This window comes from Marmota flaviventris, chromosome X, assembly GCF_047511675.1.
Source record: "Marmota flaviventris isolate mMarFla1 chromosome X, mMarFla1.hap1, whole genome shotgun sequence".
Classification (NCBI taxonomy): Eukaryota; Metazoa; Chordata; class Mammalia; order Rodentia; family Sciuridae; genus Marmota; species Marmota flaviventris.
The window spans coordinates 46,770,574-46,789,753 of NC_092518.1; the positions used below are offsets into that span (position 1 = coordinate 46,770,574).

General features: G+C 39.3%; 1 protein-coding gene across 2 annotated transcripts in view; it reads right to left on the reverse strand.

Moving 5' to 3' along the window:
- Window positions 1-13,122, reverse strand: part of Alas2 (5'-aminolevulinate synthase 2) — a 22,671-nt gene extending 9,549 nt beyond the window's left edge. For both annotated transcript variants that reach the window (XM_027950172.2, XM_027950173.2), the window contains exons 1-7: window positions 13,016-13,122; window positions 7,661-7,856; window positions 6,881-7,003; window positions 5,819-5,929; window positions 3,578-3,800; window positions 2,628-2,812; window positions 69-248 (exon numbers count right to left, since the gene is read on the reverse strand). In XM_027950172.2, coding sequence (XP_027805973.1) covers window positions 69-248; window positions 2,628-2,812; window positions 3,578-3,800; window positions 5,819-5,929; window positions 6,881-7,003; window positions 7,661-7,841 — 1,003 coding nt within the window. In that variant the 5' untranslated portion in view covers window positions 7,842-7,856; window positions 13,016-13,122. The remainder of the gene's footprint in view (window positions 1-68; window positions 249-2,627; window positions 2,813-3,577; window positions 3,801-5,818; window positions 5,930-6,880; window positions 7,004-7,660; window positions 7,857-13,015) is intronic.
- Window positions 13,123-19,180: the final 6,058 nt, after the last annotated feature.

Genomic DNA, 19,180 nt, shown 5'->3' on the forward strand with positions numbered 1-19,180 from the left:
CATCATCATCATCATGGATTTTGTAAGACCAATACTAGTAAAATACACTCACTCACACATATACATACCATCCATGGAGTGAACAGTCTCAAAAGCCACAATTTTGGGTGTCTTAGGGTTGGACTTCTCAAGAAGTTTCTTCAGGTGGTCAGGGTCATTATGCCTAAAGACAAACTTGGCTGCTCCACTGTTCCGAATACCTTGGATCATAGAAGCATGGTTGCCTGCATCTGAATAAATCTCACACCCTGAGGAACAAGATTTATAATTCTTAAGCTTCTGTCTCAGTAATCCTATTTCAACCTTCAGATCTGATCTGGCAGGGGAAGGAAATCAACCCCCTCTTCACACTGAAGACCCTGCTCTGCTTTTTCCTCCTCTGGAAGCCTTTGTGACACCTCTCTCCTTTGGAAGAGCTCCCCTGCCCTGAAATTCTGACCCTAATATTCTTTCCTACATTCATTTCCAACTATGGTCTGGCCTCTGACTGTCTTGGGGTAGGGAAAATTTAATTTCCAGGAAGCTTTAGAATTTCTTGAGGACAGAGCCTAGGTTTATTCTCCTTAATATTTAAGATCAATACTTGGAAAGGGATTTATCCCAGGGAATGCTTGAAGACTTTAACTGATTCTGGATTCTTCCTGGTCTAGATAAAACCCCACATCTTCCAGGTAGCATCCATCTTTTATAGTTATAGGCATAGATACCTATCCAGCTTTCACTGTTGGAATCATATGCACAGGGCATGTGAGAACAAGAAGGGTAGTTAATGACTATGGGATCCAGACCCTTTACTATATAGGGGAGAAAGCTAAGCTCCAGAGAGAGAAAGGCATTTTTCTAGAACCTGAGGAATACAGGAATGCAGGGACTTTTACTGGGCAATGCTGGGAGTGCTGGTAGGGTGGGAAATTGGTGGAGGGAGTTGATTCCTGGACCCTCACTTTGTACTGATGTCAAGGATCTCTTATCCCTTTCATAAGAGTAAGAGAATTTCTACTTAAGAAAATTGACTTATGGTTTCTTAGAGAACATGGCTTGAAGGATTGGGAGTTTCTTTGGAGCAGCAACAACATCTCTTTATCTTTTAATCCCATGTATTCATTGTAAGGCTAAGTATACAGTATATGCTAGGTAAATATTTCTTAATGAATTAACACAAAATGACTGATTTATAAGTGAATGAATACATAAATAAATGAAGAAGTGAGAGGAAGATGTCAAAAGATGAGTGTTAAAAGATATGTAGAAGATGGATTACAGAGATCTTTAGAAGACATAATAGGGAGTTTAGATTAAGAGAAATGGGGCTCCATTCAAGGGTTTTGACCAGTAGAGTGACAAAGATAGGTTTTTGCATTTTTAAAACATCATTCTGATTGCTGTAAAGAGTGGACTTTAGGAAAGCAAAGATAAAAATCAAGAAAAAGATATTGGTCTAAGACTAAGATGGTGGCAATAGAGATGGAACAAAGTTGAATTCTAAAGTTCAAGGAGGATGAGATTGACAAGAGAAACCTCAAAGATGTTCAGTTTATTGGGAGGTTATGAGTGACCTCAAAAAGTTTTTACCACTAAACGTGATTTAGTGGTAAAAACATGTAGTATTGGTGATATATACTGTAAAGTAGTAGACAGCAAGTATGGAAACTTCTTTCAAGCAGTTTGCCTGTTATAAGGAAAAGAGAAATAAGGACATAGTTAGAGAGTGATGAGGGGTTGAGAATGATATTTTAAGATGCAAGAAGCTTGAACAAGTTTAAAGAGGGGGAGGGGCTGAAGATATAGGAGAAAGAGAAAGTGCTAACAGACCAAGTTTCATGAAGAGTTAGTGGGTTGGGGCTGGGGATGTGGCTCAAGCGGTAGCGCGCTCGCCTGGCATGCGTGCATCCCGGGTTCGATCCTCAGCACCACATACAAACAAAGATGTTGTGTCTGCTGAAAACTAAAAAAATAAATATTAAAATTCTCTCTCTCTCTCTCTCTCTCTCTCTCTCTCTCTCTCTCTCTGTCTTTAAAAAAAGAGTTAGTGGGTAATGGAAGGAATAGTCAACAAGAAAAAGGTCATCTCTTCCAATATGATAGGAGGGAAAGAGTAAGAAAAAAATAGGTAAGAATGCTTGCTTGTGAGGGGCTGGGGTTGTGGCTCAGTGGTAGAGCACTTGTCTAGCATGTATGAGGCACTGGGTTCAATCCTCAGCATCACATAAAAATAAATAAAATAAAGATATTGTGTATCTACAACTACAATATATTTTTTAAATGTGGCTACTCATTTAAAAAGTGAAGAAGGAGTTAAAAGGTTTAGAGAGGAAATAAAGTTTTAAAAGCTTCTGTGAAGACATAGAAGTGTTATTAATGAGTGTTAAGATCCCAGTTGAGTTGGGAGGTGAGGAATTTATAGTTAGTCTTCTGAGTGTCTGTTTCCTGATGTTCTTCAGCTAGGCACAGAAGAGAAGAAGCAGAGGAATATAATTATCCAGTGTTGAGGGTTTACAAGGTGGGAAAGAAGGAAGAACAATGGGAGCAAGTGAACTCAGAATAGAGGTTTGAGCAATGGCTGCAGTGTGACTGGATGCCATATTGCAGAACACCAGCCTTGAACAAAGCTCAGGCCTGAGGCTTACCTGGCAGGATCTTGGCCAAGGTGAAGAGAGTAGAGTCATTGGCCACAAAGCAGGAAGAGAAAAGCAGGGCTGAGTCCTTCTGGTGCAACTCAGCCAGCTCCTGCTCAAGTTCCACATGAAACTTACTGGTACCTGAGATGTTGCGAGTGCCACCAGCTCCAGCTCCATGACGCTGTAGGGTCTCCCTGGTCAGAAGAAAATGAAGGGAGATGAAGAGAAGAGAAAAACCTTTGTCATGCACTGAGAAACTGGGTAGGTTTCCCTTTTGTGATGGGGGTCAGTGTTGATTTAGTGATCCTGTGTGAAATGTGTCCTATGTAACTAAGTAGAGGGGAGGATGATGAGGATAAGGAGACATGCTTCTTTCTTCCAGAGCTGGAAGCACTCAGGGATAGAAGGAGAAGCAAGATTGAGCTAGAGAAGTTTGGGAAACCTAAAAGAGGTCACATACCATCTCTGGCAATACTCAGTCTACAGTTGGATTTAGAGGTCATGGATCAGGGCACAGTGGTACATGCCTACAATCCCAGTGACTGGGGAGAGGCTGAGACAGGAGGATTGCAAGTTTGAGACCAATGACAGTAGCTTAGCAAGGCCCTAAGCAACTTAGTGAGCACCTGTCCCAAAATAAAAAATGAAAAGGGCTGGAGATTAGCTCTGTGGTTACAGACTCCTGGGTTCAATCCCTAGTACTGCTCCCCCAAAAAAGATCTCACGGAAAATGGGCCTTGCTATCCTCCATAGCACTGGACAACCAAGGGTTTAGAAAACCTTGTGTGTTGGCTGACTTAGCTCATATCTGAGGAGTAGACATGCTGGAATATCTTGCACAAAAGGGATGGTGGTAGAACCCAGGTTTACACTGCAGCTCTTCCTTTCCCTTCCATATGTGGCTCTAGATATTCTTTAGGCATGTCCCCATATCTTATAGCCCAGACTTTACTACTCACTGTGTGGCCTGCAAGACCCGAGGATGCCGGCTCATACCAAGGTAGTCATTACTACACCAAACAGACACATCCTTTGAGGCCACAGATGCCTCAGAGAAGTGTTGGGCAAAGGGGTATGCGTCAGCCCAGCGGTTCACAGTCTTGAACACACGGTAGGTGTGGTCTTGTTTCTTCTCCATGATCTTGTCTCTGAAAAACTGGTCATAACCAAAGACATGTTCACCTGTAGGAGTAGAGATGGGGATGAAAAGAATTCATTTCAAATCTCTTCCCAGCTGATCTATATTCTATTCATGTCATTGATTTTTAGTTGTATAATTCCCTTTATTAGTTGTATAATTCATTTATTTGTTAAGTCATTGATTTGCTGGATCACACTAACTCTCCCCTACTTCATTCAACCATCTTTTTGCTTTTTTATTCACTCAATAGTTCATTGACACAGTCACTCAGGCTTCCTACTCTTGGTATGGTCTCATCTCTCTCTTCCCAGGTTTAATGTGGAAGCCTCCTTAATGGAATTACTACTTCTAGTCTCCAGCATTGACAGATCTAGTCTTGAGTCATGTCTCTATCACTTGCTATTTGTGTGGCCTTCAGAAAGTCATAATTTCTCTCTCTCTCTCTCTCTCTCTCTCTCTCTCTCTCTCTCTCTCTCAATCTCTCTCATCAGGAATTAAACCCAGGGGTACTTAACCACTGAGCATGGAGAAGAAAAAATGTCCCCAGCCCATTTTTTATTTATTTTGATACAGGGTCTCACTAAATTGCTTAGAGCCTCACCAAGTACTGAGACTGGCTTTGAAATTGTGTCCTGCTTTAGACTTCTGAGCTGCTAGGATTACAGGCATGTGCTACCATGCCTGGCTATTTTTTTGTTTTAATGTCTTCATCTGTAGAATGGGACTAATAATACTTTCCAAGTAGAATTGTGAGCATCTGATGACAAATAGCATTAAGTACACCCATACTAACATCTGGTACATAGTAATAGTAGTATTATTACTACTGCAATAATAGTAGTGGTTGTAGTAATTAAATAGCTAATATTAATTAAATATATTATTATATTTAATACATTATATATTTATAATCATATAATTTTTAATATATAACATATGTAATAATTATATTATTATAGCCAACATTTAATGAATATCTAATGCATTATAAGACCCTCTTCCAGGAACTTTTAAAATATGATTTCATTTATTCTTCACAACAAAATTATAGAGAAAATTCTATTAGTATTTACATTTTTACAGATGCAGGAACTGAGACATAAAACGTAAACTTGACTGAGGTCATATAGTAAATAAGTGTCCAGCGAATAAGTGACTCATTAAAAAAACACACAACTGAAAAATGTAATATGATACTTTGGGTACATTTGTATTATATGTAAAGCCAACATATAATCTAAACAAGAAGAATGCAAAGATATTTGAAACAACCTAAATTATAAGTGCTTGATTAATTGAAGGATGTTGTGTCCACAATACAGAACACATTTTAGTCATTAGTAGTTGTTACGTAGCTCTATGTCTAGAGGCATGGAATGATGCTCAGGCCATATTGGTAAGTGAACAAAGCAGCATAACAAACTCTGCTAGATCTTACTTATGAAAAAGATGTGTGATGAGGAGAGTGGAAGGGAGGTTCTATGTGTGTGTGTTTTTATGCACACGTGTGTGTGCATGCATGTGCATGTATGTGTGTTTAGTTATAGGAACTTGGAAAAAATATAACAAAAAATTAATAGTGGATGATAGAACTCTGATTTAAATTTCACTATTTATATTTTCCTGTATCTGTTGAAAATTGTTTGATAATGAATCATATTATTTCAATATTCGAAAAAAGAGCAAATTCCATATAAAACATGAATATGAACACATGCAAGAAGGGCAAAAAAGGCTCCACGAAGGGTGGGAATTTTTGAGGGAAGCATGGAGAAGAAATAATGGGAATAAACCTAATATTTAATGAGACCACAGAACAAACTAGAAATGCTATACTCCATGCCATAAATGTAATTTTAAGATAGGTATTCAAATTCCACCTAAGGGAAGTGACTTATTTACCCAAGTACACAGATACAGCAAGTGCCGGCAGTGAAATTTAAATTCAGATTCTCTTTGGTTTCAAAGCCCCTCTGTACTTTATCCTGTACTGTGTCAGATACCCTTTCAATACTCCTTCCCTGTTCCAACCCCCTTATTTCCACTTCAGCAAACTTACCGGCCATATTGTTCTCAATCAGGTGTGTAAGCTTCCCTGAAATCTGCTCTGGATCCTGTGGGCCAAAGAATGGCTTCATCAGGTTGACTGAGGCCAGGGAGATTGGCAGGTCTGAGGAGTATGGGATTCATTGATATGAAGAGAGGGAGAAAGAAAAGAAAGAAACCATGTATTGTCCTCATTAGGCTTAATGAAATGTATAGACATTTAAGTTTTTAAAGTTTAGAGGATTTCTACAAAGAGAAGAAATCTGCAAAGTAAGCTCCTATTCATTTTCCCAAGTGGCAAATCCTATAATATCAAGAAACTTTCTATACCATGAACCACACTTCTTCTCACAAAGATTTTCCCTTAGATGAAGTAACTAGGGCAGCCACCCTGGGTCCTGCATTTGGGAGACAGAATCAGGCCAGTTTACCTTGCTCTTCTTTTCTCAACATCAATAAATTTCAATTTTGGATTTTTTTTTGGTCCATAATGATATCCCAAAAGGGTTTATGAAAGATGTCAACAGTATGGCCATCACTCAAGTGTGATTATCTTGGGTGGCCTTTTCCAGTTGAGTCGATCTAGGGTTCCACACCCTTCTAAAGGATGTATCTGGTTGAGAACAATATTTCATTTGAATTTGTTTTAATAAAACTACTAATGCATGATATTTTTCAGTAAAACAAGGCTAATTAAAGGAGTATGGTATATGAAAAAATAAAAGGTTATCTATTCCTAACCCTTTCTCATTCATGCAAATCCAGACACTCACAATGTAGTCTTAAATGCGATACCAGCCTGTCAGGATCTATTTAACCACCTAGGAGAGAGGAGGCAGAAATCTAGAGGGCTCTTCTTAGTTTAATAGCTAAGTTATGGGAACTTGTGCATGTGTCTTGGGAAGAGTGTGTTTCAGTACACCCTAAACTACTGTCTACCATGACTCCCCTGGAAAAGACCAAGATCCCAACATGGGCTGTGAATTAGCTGCCCTTGGCTTAGCCTAGCTCAGGGGTGAGGAAGTGGTTCAATAATTAGGAGTAGAGGTCAAATGTGGAAGAACTTGACTCCAACCTGTCTTGAAAGTCTTCACATCCTCTTGGACTTCTGGGGCTGCCTTCTGCACAATTTTGCTCTTCCCATCCTGGAGTTCTGATAGCATGAAGGGACAGTGGCCCTTGGCCCAGGATGGAGAGTCTATGCAAAGTCAAGAGAGTAATTGAGGGTGCATTCCTAGCCGTAACTTCAGTACAACAATTATTACTGAGAGCTACCAAATCCCAAATCCCTATCTCAAGCTATGATAGAGACACAGGGGTAGATAAGTCTGGTCTGTGTGCGGGAGGATCTCTCAAGCTAGTAGGAATGATACACACTGAAGACCCATTGTGAATAATTCTAGGATGTGAGGGAGGACAGGACTTATGAAAATTCAGAAGATATAGGGATTATAACCCAGACTTGGCATTGAATAGGCTAAAGGTGTAGGCAGGCTTTGCAAAGGACATGATGCTCAAACTCAGTGTTGAATGAGAAGTATAAGATATTCTGGTACTTGGTATAGGAGAGGGTAATATGGCAGTAGCAAAGTTACAGAATCTTGAGACAATAAGTTTGGTTCAGGCTATTTTAGGTAGTATTAGTATGGCTGGAATATAGTGTGTGAAGAATATGGGAGTGAGACTCTAGAGAACCTGGAAGAAGACATTTTATGTGTTTATTTTTAGGCTAGTTCATTCTGCCTTGACATTTTCACATGAAGTCTCCTAATTATTAGGCAACAATGGCTAGTATGACTTGGAGACTTGTCACTATGACCCAGACATCCCCCCTTTTCCAGAAATATTTTCTTACCTCCTCCAGCTCTTGTTGCCTTTAGGTGGATTTGAGAACAGATTGGTCCTTGGGTGGCCAGGATGGGACAGCGTCCAGTACCAAACAGGAACTGATGAGTCTTAACCACTTTGCTCAGGAGGCCTGTGGGACCCCGGGCAAGCACTGGGCAGCATTGTAGCAACACAGCTGCTGCCACCATCTTGCGACTGAAGTCCTGCAGAACACATGGAAGGCATGAGATTTCATCATGAGGAGCCAGCCCAAAGCCAAGGTGCATTCCTGTATTTTATTCTTTGGTTTTAGCTTCCCACCCAAAGCTTGGTGCCTTCCTCAAAAATGTCCTTATTGTCCTTCCCAGGAAATAACTTCTATTTCAGTGTTAAAATGTACTAGCAGATCACCAGAAAGGAAGAAATGGGAAACTGACCACTAGAAAAAGGTGTGAAGGAAAGAGTTCTAATTGCAGGTGACAAAGCCTGGTTTTGAGAATCATTAAGTATAATTAGTGTGTAACAGGATGAGATTTGACAAAACCAACCCTTTCATCAATACTTAGGGCCAAGAATATTTCTAAGAATATTGGCCTTAGCCAAGTGAAGGATCACCCTGCTAATGCAAATAGATGCCATAAACTAGAACCCCTGAGGCTTGTCCCAGAATGTTTTCTGAAAAGGTTCTGCCAGAGAAGGAGAAGGAACTCAAGGCCAGTTAGCTTAAAGAGATTCAGGCAACAAGAAGAAAGGGAAGGCCCTAGGTGATATAGACTATGTGTCACCAGGCTGGTATTTTACTGTCTTTGGGTTTTCTCCTGATTTTTGGATAATTACAGATAAAGGAGGATATGAAAATGAAATACAAGGGGACTGGAAGACATGGCACAAAGATGCAGTCTGTGAGCCAGTGAAAGAGTGGAGGCCAAGAAAAAGGAAAGAAAGGGGCCAGAGAGATCAGAAATGACACATAGCACTTAATGAATATTTATTGAATTTCGGAGCAAATTAGTGACTGAATAGCATCTGGGAGAAAGGAAAGGGATGTAGGGGAAAAACCAGAAGAAAAGAAAACTTAGAAAAGATTAAGAAAAGAAGAAAAGTAGAGAGAAAACAAAGGTGTGGTGATAGAATTAGAAGAGAAATGGAGGGAGAAAAAGAGATCAAAGCCAGAGGAGAGGAAACAGTGTAGAGATGAAAATGAACATGGAAAGGAAGATGGGTCCTGAAAGGTCAAAAAGATGATGTGAAATACATAAGGATGGGTAAAAAGAGTAAGATGAGGGAAAGAGAAACTGAAAGAGACAGAGAACATGGCGGATAGAGGCAGACAAATAGAGAGAGGGACACAAAAGGGACATGAGGAGAAATCCAGGAACCTAGAGGAATATATAAAGATTCCTATCACTGACAGTAGGAAAGGAGAGAAGCCAGAAGGGCAGAGAATAAGTCAGATAAAAAGATAAAGGAGAGGGCTGGGATTGTGGGTCAGTGGTAGAGTGCTCCCCTAGCACGGGCGGGACCCGGGTTCGATTTTCAGCACCACAGAAAAATAAAGGCATTGTGTTGTGTTCATCTACAAAAAAAAAAAAAAAAAAAGATATTCTCTCTCTCTCTCTCTCTCTCTTTAACAAAAAAAAAAATATAAAGGAGAAATGCTTGGGAAGTTAAACTATAAAAAAGAGAGGTAGAGGAGAATGTTCTTATTGAGGGAGATGAGAGAGAAATTGAGTAGCACAGAGAAGGGAGTAAAGAATATCACAAAAGCAAAGGATGAAGACATAAAGTTGGCTAAAGGGGGAGGAGGAGGGATGGGAGGAAGGAAGACTGAGAGATACCAAGAGAAATACATACAGCTAGAGAGAGCAAAGGGGAGAGACCGAAAGAACAAGGGCAAAATGTAGAGCCAGAATCAAAGGGTGAGACAATATAAGGGGACAGTATAATGGAAGAGAGATGGGAGATTGTCAGAAGACTAAGCTCCTGGCACTGCCAAACTACTGAATAGAATCTAATAGCATCCTCAGTATGTATAAAACTTTATGATGTCAGGGACAAATGAGTAGGAGGAACTCATAGCCCTGTCCTCATATGGCGACCTCTTTCACCTACTTCCCTGACTTCATAAAGCAAGCACTCTCCCTTTTCTTCACAAAGCAATCTGTTCCCCTTATTACATTTTAGATCATCTGCCCTCAAGATCACAGGCTGTCTGTCATAGCATACTGTGTTTTTATGTGGGGCCAGGGCATGTGGGCCCAGAAATTGGAAATGACAGAATTGGTGAATTACTAAATGAAATAACCCATGCCAAGTCTTTAGGATGGTGTCTGGCGCATAGTAGGTTTTTGATAAGTGTTAGCTTTTTTTTTTGGATGCTGGGAATTGAACCCGGGACCTTGTGCATACGAGGCAAGCACTCTATCAACTGAGATATATCCTCAGCCCAAAGTGTTAGCTTTTATTATTTCAATTCCAGCTCCCCATTCGTTTCTTGGATGTTCTTGGGCCAGTCACTTCCTCTCTGGATCTTGGCTCTCATCAGCTGTCAAATGTGAGGTTTGCCTACCTCACATGGAAAGTCATTAATTTGATCCAATGCCTACCTCATATCTGGAGATAAGTGTTTCCCTTCCCCTGCCTGCTCATGAAGGCCAAAGCATTCAGGGTTTAGCCTGCAGACCACAGATAAAGCTCCCAGAGTTTATCACCATTGGGTTCTGACCACTCCCCAAACTGAGTGCAGGGAATGAGAGAGAACAGGAGCCCCTTCCTGGAACCATGCCTGCATATCTGGCTGGGGCTTGCCCTGACTGTGGATGGTAAGCAAAGATGGATAGCCCAGGGAGAGGCAGGTGGGGCAGATGGACAGGTTCCAGGTTCCTGCAGACTCTTTTCCCCAACATGAATACCAGCAACAATAATAACAACAACATTGAAATATGTAGTGAGAAGAAAAGCCCCCACATTTGGACAAAATCCTGTCCTACCTTGGGATGATAGTGAATTAATGCCTACACTGCATGTATAAAAATGGAGAAAGTTCAATACTTTAAAGGGCTCAGGCTTCTGGGAAAATAGAGGTTACTTCTTGAAATTTGTTGAATTCTCAAGTTCTTTCAAGCTATAGTTCCAATTTCTCTTGTTCTGATACTCCTTTCCTGGAGTATTGCCTCAATCTGCCCAGCCATCATTATGACCCATAATGTTGTAGTCTAGGTATCTTTGGTTTTGTGTCCATTCCATGCCACTACCTACCATGAGACTGGAGTGCGTTAAATTGAATCAAGGAAGAATTTAGGCAGTTTAGGGTATTAAGAACACAGGCTCTGTGTTCTTAAGCCAGATTACTTGGGTTTGCATCCTGGCTCCACTACTCACTGTTCTGGTGAGCTTGAGAGTCACTTCCCTGCTATATGTCTTATATTTATAAACTTATAGATAATAACAGGACAGAAAAACACTTGCATAATGAGTTGCTTGAAAAAAATAGAACAAACTACTTCACAGGAATATTGTAAAGATTCAGTAAGATAATTCACATAAGGTATTTAGAAGAATACCTATCTCAGAGCAATATTGAAAATGTGTTAGCTATTATCTTTATTTTCTCCACTTTCTATGTAGGGAAAGTGGAGGTACTGTCAAGGAAAGTCACATCATGAAGATATCAAGCCAAATCTGGAAATCTGGAGAATTGATTTTTATCCCAAATCCTATTACAACTTACTGTGTGAATTTTGACTCTGTACTTCTCCTCTCTGGGCCTCAGTTTCTCCACAGACATTGAACAAGATAATTTCAAACATCCCATCTTGTTCTGATAGTCAAACCTCACAGAGTCCTCACTGTTCCAGGCCCTATTTTAAATACTTCAAACACATTGACTTATTTAATCCTCATGACACCCTTTTGATAAGGAAACTTGTCCAGGTCACAGAGCTAGTAAGAGAAGCAGGATTTCAACTTAGGCAATCTGGCTTCAGAGACCACTAATTTAACCACACAGATCCATGATTTAAATACTGTTACATATTTTCTTAACTGAGGACTTAACTCCAGACATTCATCCCCTTTGCTGCACTTTCCAGGACATTTTCCTTTTGTGACCAAATTCCTTTACCAAAGGAACACATCCTAACTGAAGTAGGATTTCAGGTACTATTGAACATCCATTTATTCATTCTACCATTTAATAGTTTATGCATCTATTATGTGGAAATTCTTGCCTGGGATCTTCTCAAAACAATGCTTTTAATCAAAGAGTAAAATATTCAGCCAAGTGATGGATCATTATTCAGATGTTTTCCCTGCATCATTAAAATTCAATTTCATATCAGCACTCAATCCTGCATTCCCAGAGGTCAGAAGGGCCAACCAAAACTCCACCCAAGCAGAAAACCCTAACCACTCATTATAGCATTCCTTGACACACCCCCATCCCATTTGTGGCCTGTTTTGCAAGAATCAGTTACATCTGGAGGGGAAACTGTTCTCTTCAGGAGTTGGAAGAATCAGGCCTTGCCTCCCTTCCTAGTACCCTCTTCCCACCACTGAAGAATCACAGAGAATTTTAGATACCTGGAATCAGAGAGTTAGAAATTCTTGAACAGAAAAATTCAGAAGACCACAAAATCAAACTAGAAAGAGTTGTGGAAATCACAGTTCAAATCCCTTCTTTAGAGGATGAATGACTTTCCTAGGGCCATACAGTGAATTAGAGTGAGAATACAAATCTGTTGACATTCTGCATATGATACAATATTCCTCCTCCATCTTCTCCCTTTCTTTCTAATTATTTACCACTCAGTTCCCCCAAATCTCTCTTTAACAATTCTCCATTTCCATTCTCCTCATCCCATCAATTTCCCCGGCTCCAAATTTGACCACCTAGGCTCTGACCCTTTGAGATCTGTTCTTGGCCAAGCAGAGAGAAGGGGTCAAATGGAAGGAGAGGTGGAGAATATCAGGAAGAAACATTAAAATGTCTTTCTTGATAGAAAATAAAGGAGAGGAAGAGACTGAGAGAAACAGAAAGAGAGAGAAACAGAATTGAGAAAAGAGACTGGAGGAAAGAAATTCAAGGAAAAGTCAGAAAGCTCAGTGAAAGGAAAATCAAGAGAAAGTAGGAATATCAGAATGAATAAGTGAAGTTAGTGATCTTGAAAACTAACAAAGGAGAGAAAACAAGGGAAAAAGAAACAAGGGAAAGCTGAAAACAGGGAGAGACAGGAAGAGAGAGGGGGAGAAAAAAGAAAATGGCAAAGACAGTTTTTAAGAAACAGATAAAGGAAAGGGTCTAATCAGGCCAGAGAGACAGTGTGTAGCCCTGAGATGAGCAGAGAGACCAAAGAGAAGGCACTGGGCTGAAAGCAGCGCTTACCTGTTGCCCTGCACTGAGGACGAACGAAAGACGGGTGAGTGCTCTGGGTTTGGACCTGGTGTTTATTCCTGCCCTCTGGCTCAGCTCCACCCACCCCGCCTTCTGCTGGCCTGGCCCTGAGTTGGCCCCAAAGGTATCTCAGGCCGCTGCTAGAGATAAAACCCAAAGAAGTCTCTTCTTGCCTTTCTCCTCCCCTGGCTCTGGTTCTTCCCTCTCTATTTTCTGTCTCCTCTCCCTCCAAAATGAGCTCATTTGGTCTTTGGGATCAGACCACCCATGAGGGCACCTTGAGCAAAACCACCTCTTTCTCTCTCAGTGTCAACAATTAAAGGAGGACAATAAAAACCAGGAATGATGGTAGTATAAATGGGAAAGGCTCTGAAGTTCAACCTAGAATACAGTGTTGTGCTTATGAACTTCTACAGATTCCTCACCTGTAAAATGGGACTATCTCAGAACCAGGATGCTATAACAATTCAATAACATCATTTATAGAGAACACCTATTAAAGTCTAAAAAAATATATAGCAGCTAATTTTGATTGAGTTCTTACTCTACACCAGACTCTTTGTTAAGTTCTCAGGGCTGCTTAACCATTGAGCCACATTTCCAGTCCTTTTATAATATTTTATTTAAAGACAGGATCTCGCTAAGTTGCAGAGGCTGGCTTTGGTCATGTGATCCTCCTACCTCAGCCTCTGGGAGCCACTGGGATTACAGGAATGTGCCATCAAGCTCTTATCCTTCCACTTTCCTCATGGAACAACCCCTCTGGCTGGTGCTTCCGGCCCAGCTGCCACAACAGCTGTGCTTCTGGGGATTTCTTCCTTATTTTATTGTATCCAACCTCCTGAGTCCCCAGGGGATCTGCTTTGAATGTCCACTTTTAAATTCCAGTAAAATCCCCCTGCTTCTTTTTTTTTTTTTGGTTCACCCACTGTGCTGAGAAGCTGCCCGTCCGTCTTCTTGGTTTCATTCCATGCAGCAGCTAGGAAAGCAACCTATTCTGCCATCTTGAAAGCCCCAACACTTAACCATTTTTGAATAACACATTTCAGCATTATGTACATTGGCACTGTGTATAATCCTCACCTGTCCTTTCTAGAACTTTTCATCTTCACCCAATCAGAACTTTTGTACCTATTAAACAATAGCTTCCTCTCCAGCCTCCTCAGTGTAGTTTTTATTTGCATTTTCCTAATTGCTAAACATGTTGAAATTTTTTTCATATATTTGTTAGCCATTTATATAAAATGATTCTCTCAAATAGTTGGATGTTTTTAAAAATACTCTTTGGTAATCGTTTTGATTTGAGAGTTTAATTTACTTCCAGAAATTACTGATAAAGAATCACTTATTTATGTGATTTTGCTATTTTGTCTTTGGTGTATCTTATAGGTTTTTGTGCATCATTTCTTCTACTACTAATTTATTTCATATTTGTTTTTTGTAGTGACACACTTTGATTCCTTATTTCCTTTTGTGTATATTTTATTGATATTTTCTTTATGATTATAATGAGTTTCATACCATCTTAATATTTTAACTATTGCATTGGAATCAAAAACTTCAATTTTATATAAAATTATTTTCCTATAAAGCTCTGAATCTCCTTTATGTTTCCAAAGTCACAAATCTCATCTGTATACATTGTATGCTCACTAATGTTGACTTATAATTATTTTTATGTATTTGTCTTTTAAATCCGATAGAAAATCAAAAGTAGTGTTACAAACTAAAATTATATCAATAATGGCTTTTATATCTGCTAATGTATTTACCTTTACCAGAGATCTTTATATCTTTATATGGCTTTGAGTTACTTCTAGCAAACTTTCATTTCAACTTTTAGCATTCTTTTTTTTATTTTTGAGAATTTTAATATTTATTTTTTAGCTCTTGGCGGACACAACATCTTTGTTTGTATGTGGTGCTGAGGATCGAACCCGGGCCGCACGCATTCCAGGCAAGCGCGCTACCGCTTGAGCCACATCCCCAGCCCCAACTTTTAGCATTCTTGTAGGTAAAGTCTGGTGATAATGAACTCTCTCAGCTTCTTTTCCTTCTTTTTAAATGTGGAAATGTCTTATTTTCTCCCTAGTTTCTGAAAAACATTTTTTGTGGATATAGAATTCTCAGTCCATAGTTTTTTTTTTCTTTCAGAACTTTAAATATATAATCTAGAGAATATATATTCTGGATGCTCATGTTTCTAATTTGCTGATAACCTTGTCTATAAGGCGTTTCTTCTCTCTTGTTAATGCTAAGATCCTTCTTTTATCTTTCTCAACCTTAGATGGTCTATTGTAGTCTCTAATCAGAACCTGTTTCCCTAGACATCTGCAGGTGTTTAGGGTTCCTTATAGCTTTTATAAGCAGTGCCCATCACTTTTTCCACCTGCATTCTGATTATCTGAGACAAAGATGAACAAGTTTGTTCTTCAGGTATCCCCAGCCATATTAGAACAAATGTACACAATGATTTGCAAATAAGGTCTGTTCTGCTCCCTCTAGTAGGAGGAATAAAACTGGGAACCAGGTTGCCATTGCTCAAGATCTAAACTGATAGCATTCCTGGGAAGGAGTGGACAATGGTGAGCAAAAAAAAAAAATGTCACTAATCTTTCCTTCTGTTTGAAGATGATTTATTCTTGATTGTTTGCTGTAAACATTTGATTATTTTCCAGAGTACCTACAAAGTTGGTACAGGCAGCTTCTGTTTATTTCCTTGATGTCTCTGTTGGTGAATTGTGCTTTCAACTTCCTACTCTGTTGTTTTGCTGATATAACTACCTCTCTTCGTGTGTGTGTGTGTGTGTGTGTGTGTGTGTGTGTGTGTAGAGAGAGAGAGAGATGAGGAGAGGATTAGCATCACAAATTTCCTTTGAGGGATCATGATTTCATGTTAGATCTCATAGAGACATCTGAAAGGGTATTAACTTGAAGGAGATGTTGCATTTGGATATTTTGTAAAGGCTCTTGAATTTTAAACTTCATTATGGTATGGTATCTTAGTTGGTACTGAATCCCTGCTCAGTGCCCAGGAGAGTAGAATTTTCCTGGGAATGAATGTAGTATATATCAAGATGGATGAGTTGGGTATAGACCCTACTTGTTTCTCACACTAGATTTGGACAGTTGATGTATTTCCACCTTTTCTCTTGTATCTTGGATGGTTGCTTTCTGAAAAGGATATGTAAAAAGGAGCCTATAAATCCATATATGGAATGATGCAACCACTTGAAGCCAGTATTTCTCAGGCAACAAAGCCAGCTAGTCTCCTTATCAGGTAAAAACATGAATTTAGGCCCACAAGAAGTAGAGGCAGAGGGATAAACACCACTGTGAGGGTGGGGAGAGCCAATAAACTATACGTGCATTCTCTCTTTTTCTCTGACTCTCATTGTATTAAAAGTGAATTTTATTGGCTGGGATGTAGCTCAGTAGTAGAGTGCTTGCCTAGCATGTGCCATGCCCTGGGTTCAAATTTCACCAGAAAAGGGGAAAAAAGTAAATTTTATAAAACATTAGCTCTAAAACAATTTTTAGTTTACTGTTTTATCTTATGGAATGTAAAATAAGAAACTTGTTTTCAAAACTCCTAGTCATGGAAGAAGAGTCTAAATTTAAAAAAATATTATTAATGTCAGCATAGTGTAAAAACTTCCCTGGGGTCAAGTCATGGCTCCACCACTCGCTGTATGACCTTTGGCAAGTTATTAAACTTCTTTTATACACAGGGATCCGTGGTTGTAGTTGTGGTGGCAAGGGTATAAGAGGAAGGCCAAATTTTCTTTAACTTCTCCACTAATTCAAACAGTTTAGACATCTTGAGATCTGATCCCATTAGTTGCAGGTTTTGTTGATTCTATGTTACACTTTTCCCTTGGCATGTCTAGAATTTTTTAAAAATGTGTGCAGTACTTTTTGAATGATGCATTGTTTGACATGTAGGTTTGTCATCTTTCATGAAGATTGTTCAGTTTTGTTCTATCAGTAAAATTACTTGTTAAGATTTGTTGTATCTTATTGGTCTTGTCAAACTTGCTTTAATTCTCTTTTAGGATGGATATGTATAAATTTTGAATTTAGTTCTATGAGGTGGCATTTACCCTAGGAATTGTGTGTTACTTGTAATGCTTGGCCTTTCTACATCTGAACTGAATGCTAATGTATTCATATTTTTCTGTTTTCTGCACTCAACCCCACATCACTCCTCTGTCATGGACATTTTTTTTTTTTTTTTTTGGTACTGGGGATTGAACCCAAGAGTGCTTAACCATTGAGCCACATATGCAGCCCTTTTATTTATATATATATATATATATATATATATATATATATATATATATATATATTTATTTAAATTTAGAGCCAGGGTCTCACTGAGTTGCTTAGGGCCTCATTGCTGAGGCTGGCTTTGAACTTGTGATCCTCCTGCCTCAGCCTCCTGAGCTGCTCAGATTACAGGTATGGGACACCATGCCTGGCTTGTCAAAGGCATCTTTAAGTCTTTCCTTCAGTATTTTATTTCTTGATGCCTATGTTGCATAGTAGTGTGCATGTGTGCCTGATTATCTCATGTTTTGGTGATATCCCATTTAGAGGCAAACATCTAAGTGTATGCGATATCAGAATGTCCTCATATGCAATATCAAACAAAGTGAGAGTGTAAGTTCATGACAGAATATGTGTGTGTGTGCAAGAGTCAGTGTTAGTTCATTTTGTGTTGCTACAACAGAGTCCACCTAGTGAGGACATTCTTGCTGTGTCCTCATGTGGAGGAAGGTAGAAGAGCAAAAGAGAGTGAACTCACTCTCTCAAGCCCTTTTTTATAGCAGCATTAATCCACTAACAAAAGCAGAGCCCTCGTGGCCCAGTCACTTTCCAAAGGCCCAACCTTACCATACTGTTTCATTGGGGACTAAGTTTCCAATACATGAATTTTGGGGAACACATTCAGACCACAGCAGTGTGTAAAAGATTCATTTTGTATTATAACCAAGTAAGAAAGAGATTGTGAGATAGGGATTTAGGATGAAGAGAGAGAAATACTGACTCTTAAAGGAAACACCCACAAGGCATTGAGATGATGAAATTACAGTCGTAAATCTTGAGCAACATACCCTCGGCCCATGCCCTTCTAAAATGAGGGAAACACACAAGTACAGGAAAAACTGGCACAAAATTGTGCAGCTCCACCCTTGTTCCACCTCCTGTCCGGCTCCTGATACAGCCCTTCTATAAATATTAGACTTCCAGCCCAAGTCAAGGCTGCTTATTCTTGAGATAGCCTTAATCTTGAGATACATATTCTCCTTGAATGTGTAGCTACCTTCTTAAGTAAACCTCTATCTATGCCTTTGTCTGGCTCATGTTGAAATTCTTTTCCATGATGTATGCCAAAGACCCTACTGTTCCTGAGTTGAGTTACCCCTCTCCTCTGGGAACTCCTCCAACCCTTCTCTGGAGACATCTCCTATGATAATTGCTTATATGAGACATCAAAATAACAAATATTAAGCAATATCTAAACAAGTTTTTAGGGGAAAAAACAAGGGGGAGAAATGTATTACAGTAGATGGGGTAGAGAGAGAAGATGGGAGGGGAGGGGATGGGGGATAGTAGAGGATAGGAAAGGCAGCAGAATACAACAGACACTAGTATAGCAATATGTAAAACAGTGGATGTGTTACCGATGTGATGCTGCAATCTGTATCCGGGGTAAAAATGGGAGTTCATAACCCACTTGAATCAAAGTGTGAAATATGATTTGTCAAGAACTATGTAATGTTTTGAACAACCAACAATAAAAATTAAAGAAAAAAATAAATAAAATGAGCTAGAAAAAAAATAAACAAGTTTTTATAAATTTGATTGTATATTGAGGGTGTACACCTTCAAATGTATACATTAATTATACTTTGTTATGGACCGAATGCCCCCACCAAACAAATTCATATGTTGAAACCCTGACCCTTAGTGTGGCTCCAATTATGAGATATGGCCTCTAAGGAAGTAATATGGTTTGAATGTTTGTGTCCAGTCCAAAATTCATATTGAAACTTAATCTTTAGTGCAACAGTATTAAGAGGTGAAGCCTTTAGAAGATAATTAGTCTATGAGGGCTCCAACCTGATGAATTATTTATATCCATGTTAGGTA